This window comes from Carassius carassius, chromosome 48, assembly GCF_963082965.1.
Source record: "Carassius carassius chromosome 48, fCarCar2.1, whole genome shotgun sequence".
Taxonomy (NCBI): Eukaryota; Metazoa; Chordata; class Actinopteri; order Cypriniformes; family Cyprinidae; genus Carassius; species Carassius carassius.
Window position 1 is genome coordinate 6,132,496 of NC_081802.1, and position 6,618 is coordinate 6,139,113.

The 6,618-nt window shown below is 36.5% G+C and overlaps 1 protein-coding gene across 1 annotated transcript; it reads right to left on the reverse strand.

Annotated features, from left to right (window-relative positions):
- Positions 1–1,364: 1,364 nt before the first annotated feature.
- Positions 1,365–6,297, reverse strand: LOC132131780 (leucine-rich repeat-containing protein 3-like). The gene is made up of 2 exons (XM_059543891.1): positions 6,187–6,297; positions 1,365–2,591 (listed from the first exon to the last, which is right to left on the reverse strand). Exons 1-2 carry the CDS (start codon positions 6,204–6,206, stop codon positions 1,523–1,525), a joined length of 1,089 nt encoding a protein of 362 aa, XP_059399874.1. The 5' UTR covers positions 6,207–6,297; the 3' UTR covers positions 1,365–1,522.
- Positions 6,298–6,618: the final 321 nt, after the last annotated feature.

The window sequence follows — 6,618 nt, forward strand, 5'->3', positions numbered from 1 at the left end:
CATTAAAATCTAATTTATTCCTGTGATCAAAAGCTGAATTTTCAGCATCATAAGCCAGTCTTCAGTGTCACATGATCTTTCAGAAATCATTCTAATATGCTGATTTGTTATCAATGCTGGAAACTGTTGTGCTGCTTAATATATATATATATATATATATATTAAATATATATATATATATTTAATAATTTTTTTAACGTTTTATTAATTGAAGAATCCTGAAAAAAGTATCGCAGTTTCCAAAAATTTTTTTGCCAACACAACTGTTGCCAACATTGATAATTCTATTAATAAATCATCATATTAATGATTTCTTAAGAATCATGTGATATTTTTATACTGGAGTAAAGGCTGATGGAAATCAGCTTTGCATCACAGTAATAAACTATATTTTAAAGGATATTAAAATAGAAACCATTTTTTTTGTAAAACATATTTTTTTCTGTATTTTTGATCAAATAAATGCAGCCCTGATGAGCATAAAATCTAAAAACATTACAAGTCTTACTGATCCAAAAATTTTGAACGGCAGTGTATATAAATAAATATACATAAAACATATAAATAGATATGGGCCCAAATAGGTTTCTTTATGACATTTTCATTACTTTTTCTGTATTTAAATCATACTTTGAAACATTTTAGACTTTGAATCCACCATGAGATTTTATAATTTTTTTACATTTGTTTTTATTTTTTATACCAATTATTAAGAACTTGACAGAGTCTGTGTGGTTTTTAAGTCTTAATTTGCCCTTCCGTAAGTTAAGTCTTAAATTCATAAAGTCATGGCATTAAATTTAGGATGCACTGCAAATAAATAAATAAATGAAAAAATCGCCACACATTTTTCAATACAAATATCAAAACATTATTAATTTACTTGAGATGCAAATTGAACCCAACAAGTCTTGTTTTCTGAGAAACTGAACAAAATTAAGCCAATTTATTCTTAAAATAAAGTCAGTGAACTTCAGTCAACTTCAGTCAGTGGGGTTTGGAAACTTGTTATCCATTTGTTTTAGGCTGACATTAAAACATGGACAAATATATGATCAATTTTGATCAACTTTTCATAATTAGCTTTGCAATGATTTGTATCATAAAAAGTGCTATACAAATAAACTTGAGTTGAATTGAAAAATTGAATAGAAACGATATTATGTAATTTTGCACCTCAAGTAAATATTTATTGATTTAAGACAAAATTATTGTCGAACAGAATTACTTTTTTGCAGTGTGATCATAGGTACAGTAAAAGTCATTTCTATATTCTATTGTTTGGGAGCAGAAATATCGAAATATGAAATAACATTGAAATAAAAAGCAACCGAGGTCTGCTGGAGATTATATTTCCGAACTGTGAAGTGTTGCGAATACAAGATATTTATATTTAGGGAGCATTTATTGTGATGTATTCTTTACTTGGGCTTAAAAAGTCTTAAATTTATCTTCAGAAACCCTGAATATATATACAATATCATGCAAGATTAATGTTCCTTTTTGCATTATCGCCATTGGTTCAGTCTTGCGATGCACACGCCAACTCGCCAACTTCCGTCCAATGCTTCTCTTTGTTCTTCTTTTTCCTTTTCTTCTCCGCCATGACGATGGCAGCCACAACAGTGATGACCACCGTCATGGTGATGACCAGGACAGTAACCATCTCTGCAGTGCAGAACTCCTCTTTCATTGTGTAGTTTCTGTGACTTTCGTCCAAGTTCACGCAGGTGAGGTTGTCGTAGTCATCCAGGAACAGCCGCTTGACGTTACAGAGCTTCTGGAAGACTCGCTGCAGATCGCAGTCACAATCCCATGGGTTTCCTTGGAGCATTATGTGAGTGCTGTATGTGTTGAGACTCAGGAAGGTCTTGAACTGAATCGTGGAGAGGTTGTTGTTGGTGAGGTCCAGTAGAGCGAGACTGGTCAATGGCGAAAGCACGCCGACGTCCAAGTAGTGCATCTGGTTGTGATGTAAATTCAAGACTTCGAGGTTTCGTAACATGGAGAAGATGCCATTTTTGAGAACCGTTAAATTGTTCGAGTTGAGTTGTAGCTGGCGTAGGGTACTCATGGACCCAAACGCCCTTATCTTGATGGTCTCTATAGCATTATGGCTGAGGTTGAGTCTTTGGAGGGCGTCAAAGTGGAAAAAACAACTGCTGTCCAAGCTGGCCAATCGGTTCTCAGCCAGTGACAGATCTCGAAGGGAACCGAGACCCAGTGAAAATCCTTCACTCAGGAATGAGATTCGGTTTCGGCTCAGGTCCAACTTCAGCAGTCCTTCTAGAAGAGAGAACGCTCCGTCGGCTAGCATAGCGATCATGTTGTCGTTCAGGAGCAGGACGCGAAGTCTTCGTATGCTGTGGAAGGCTTGGGGATGGATGGCACTCAGGTGGTTGAGGGACAGGTCCAGTTGTTCGGTGAAGGGTGGAAGCGTAGTGGGCAGGTGGGTGAAATTGCTGCTGGTGCAGTTGGCGATTTTGAGCTCCAGGTGGCAGGTGCAGTTGTAGGTGAAGTTGTGGATCATGGAGATGGACTGGACCTCGATCACCAAGGGAAGCACGAACAACAGATGCATCCTGGAGGTTCTGCAGGGAAACAAAGACAGAGTTTGTGTAAAACGGGATTTTCAGATATCCCAGTTCTAAACCAAGTGATTAAATATCTGGGCGATTATACAATATACACGATTATAGATTATTTAAAGCATTAACTTACATATCAAATAGGATGAAAAAACTTTTAAATCATTTCAAACATTTTCACACACTGCTTCATAGAGATTTTTTTTTTAATGGTCGGATCTTAGCTGTGGGCAGAAAGATTCCCCTGACCGCTTCACTAACGCTAGCTAGCAAGTTTTGTTTGCTTGTTTTTTAACAATGACTGGATAAAAATTAGATTTTATCTGAATATGTAATTTCACTCACTGTCCGGGACCGCAATTGTTATTTGAAAATGTTAACTTTAACTGAAGCAACCAGATTGACTCGTACACACAACAACAATAATAATAAGAATAGTAAATACTGTATATTATATAATATTAATAATACTAATAATATAATACTAATTTTATTTCCAGGTTTTTCTTATTAAATGATGAAAAGTTTGAAATAAAAAAGTATTTAACACCCTGAGCATGGCTGTGAATTGTTTGAGTATGACATATATTACAGTTATGTATTTTATTATAATCCTTAAATTCTATATAATTAAATATAACATTTACAGTATATATATATATATATATATATATATATACATGTGTGTGTGTGTGTGTATATATATATATATATATATATATATATATATATAGGTCCTTCTCAAAAAATTCGCATATTGTGATAGAGTTCATTATTTTCCATAATGTAATGATACAAATTAAACTTTCATATATTTTAGATTCATTGCACACCAACTGAAATATTTCAGGTCTTTCATTGTTTTAATACTGATGATTTTGGCATACAGCTCATGAAAACCCAAAATTCCTATCTCAAAAAATTAGCATATCATGAAAAGGTTCTCTAAACGAGCTATTAACCTAATCATCTGAATCAACTAATTAACTCTAAACACCTGCAAAAGATTCCTGAGCCTTTTAAAAACTTGACACCATCAAGCAAGAGGGTAAGACACAAAAGAAATTTCTGAACGAATAGGCTGTTCCCAGAGTGCTGTATCAAGGCACCTCAGTGGGAAGTCTGTGGGAAGGAAAAAGTGTGGCAAAAAACGCTGCACAACGAGAAGAAATGACCGGACCCTGAGGAAGATTGTGGAGAAGGACCGATTCCAGACTTTGGGGGACCTGCGGAAGCAGTGGACTGAGTCTGGGGTAGAAACATCCAGAGCCACCGTGCACAGGCTTGTGCAGGAAATGGGCTACAGGTGCTGCATTCCCCAGGTCAAGCCACTTTTGAACCAGAAACAGCGGCAGAAGCGCCTGACCTGGGCTACAGAGAAGCAGCACTGGACTTTTGGACAAATTTTCATGTCATTCGGAAATCAAGGTGCCAGAGTCTGGAGGAAGACTGGGGAGAAGGAAATGCCAAAATACCTGAAGTCCAGTGTCAAGTACCCACAGTCAGTGATGGTCTGGGGTGCCATGTAAGCTGCTTGTGTTGGTCCACTGTGTTTTATCAAGGGCAGGGTCAATGCAGCTAGCTATCAGGAGATTTTGGAGCACTTCATGCTTCCATCTGCTGAAAAGCTTTATGGAGATGAAGATTTCATTTTTCAGCATGACCTGGCACCTGCTCACAGTGCCAAAACCACTGGTAATGGTTTACTGACCATGGTATTACTGTGCTCAATTGGCCTGCCAACTCTCCTGACCTGAACCCCATAGAGAATCTGTGGGATATTGTGAAGAGAAAGTTGAGAGACGCAAGACCCAACACTCTGGATGAGCTTAAGGCCGCTATCGAAGCATCCTGGGCCTCCATAACACCTCAGCAGTGCCACAGGCTGATTGCCTCCATGCCACGCCGCATTGAAGCAGTCATTTCTGCAAAAGGATTCCCGACCAAGTATTGAGTGCATAACTGAACATAATTATTTGAAGGTTGACTTTTTTTGTATTAAAAACACTTTTCTTTTATTGGTCGATGGAATATGTAAATTGTTTGAGTCAGGCATTTTGGGTTTTCATGAGCTGTATGCCAAAATCATCAGTATTAAAACAATAAAAGACCTGAAATATTTCAGTTGGTGTGCAATGAATCTAAAATATATGAAAGTTTAATTTTTATCATTACATTATGAGTGAGTGAGTGAGTGAAGTGACATTCAGCCAAGTATGGTGACCCATACTCAGAATTTGTGCTCTGCATTTAACCCATCCGAAATGCACACACACAGAGCAGTGAACACACACACACACTGTGAGCACACACCCGGAGCAGTGGGCAGCCATTTATGCTGCGGCGCCCGGGGAGCAGTTGGGGGTTCGATGCCTTGCTCAAGGGCACCTAAGTCGTGGTATTGAAGGTGGAGAGAGAACTGTACATGCACTCCCCCCACCCACAATTCCTGCCGGCCCGGGACTCGAACTCACAACCTTTCGATTGGGAGTCCGACTCTCTAACCATTAGGCCACGACTTCCCTGTAACAAATTAAATGGAATAGTTCATTAAATTATGGAAAATAATGAACTTTATGACAATATGCAAATTTTTTGAGAAGGACCTGTATATATATATATATATATATAAATAAATGATATATAATGATACTAAATAATAATAATAATCTATATGATCTAATCTATAATATTATTTTATATTTATTTTATTATTAAAACTTATTATTCTTTCGATTTTTATCCAAATTACATGAATACTTTTAGGTGAAAATGCTACAAAAATGGTTCTTTATTACAAACTAATCTGAATCTGAGTTGTTATTTCGATGCACTGGGATATAGCATTTATGTCATTGTATAATGCAAAACAATCTATTGTGTCTCTCTGCTACATTTTTCCATCATCTGCTTCTGTTAGGCCGTTAACAAATTGAACTATGGATTCAGCATGGGTTTATGGAGCTTTTTCATACTGTTTTCCAGTATCTAAACCGTGTAAACAAACAGTACATACACGACAGCTATATGTTTAGCTGCACTTGATGTTTGCGTACAGGTGAGCAAACAAATGCTCAAAAGCCTGTTATACAATTACAGGTCAAGGGTGGTTTAGTTCATGCAGGAACTTTACTAAATGAGCTTTGAACTTATGTTTATTTGATCAAGATCATTCTTTTAGGTAAAACTTTATAGGAATGTATAATCAAAAGTTATGCAACAAGTCACTATTACCTTTCTTCACCATTTTAATCACTAATTAATTTGAAATGGTCATATGGTGTGTAAAAACAAATGAATTTGAATAGTGCATTTGAAGTACTACTACAACTACTCTCAATAATAATTACAAAACAGTATGCAATTTATGGAACAACCGTCTGTTAACAATACAGAACGTCTACAAAAAGACTTTAGCACATCGGGTTCGTTTTTAATCATGTATCGTATTGTGATACCTATCGTACCTCACATCCTCATGTCAGAGCACAGATCTTATTATAAACACCCCGCCAGCGCCTTGTTCTATGGTTTACTTCAGCTCCGAAAACTTAAGGTCAACTTATGTAGACAAAAGTAAGTGTAAATAGAGCCTTACCCGAGTTTGGTGTCTGTCATCAGAGCAGCAGCCGCAGGTGGGAAGTGTGTGATGTGCTGTATACCAGTCTCTGTGTGTTTGCAGCCGGGAGGGAAGCGCTATTATACACGGGCAGCTGTTGGCAGAGAAGAGAAAAGAGAAAGAGCAAAGTGATTAATATTTCACGCCGGCAGCAGAGGGCACAGACACAACGAGGGGGTGCAAACCACATCACCTTAAGAGGACAATTATTCATTTTTTTATAGGGTTCCATTGCAGAGTTAATTGCTTTATATAATTATGCTATATATATATATATACAATTAGTTATGTCATGTTCTTTTTTGAAACTATTTAAAAGAGTTTCAATAAATGAATAAATATGAATATTCTCTTTGTCATTTAAAAAAAAAGAAAAAAAAATCTCACTATTATTTAAAATGGCAAAAAAAA

Excerpts from the sequence above, each read along its gene's own strand:
- LOC132131780 (XM_059543891.1), bottom strand. The coding sequence starts at position 6,206 with ATGACAGACACCAAACTCGG. Across the intron at positions 2,592-6,186 it reads ATGACAGACACCAAACTCGG|AACCTCCAGGATGCATCTGT; the intron begins GTAAGGCTCTAT and ends GTTTCCCTGCAG.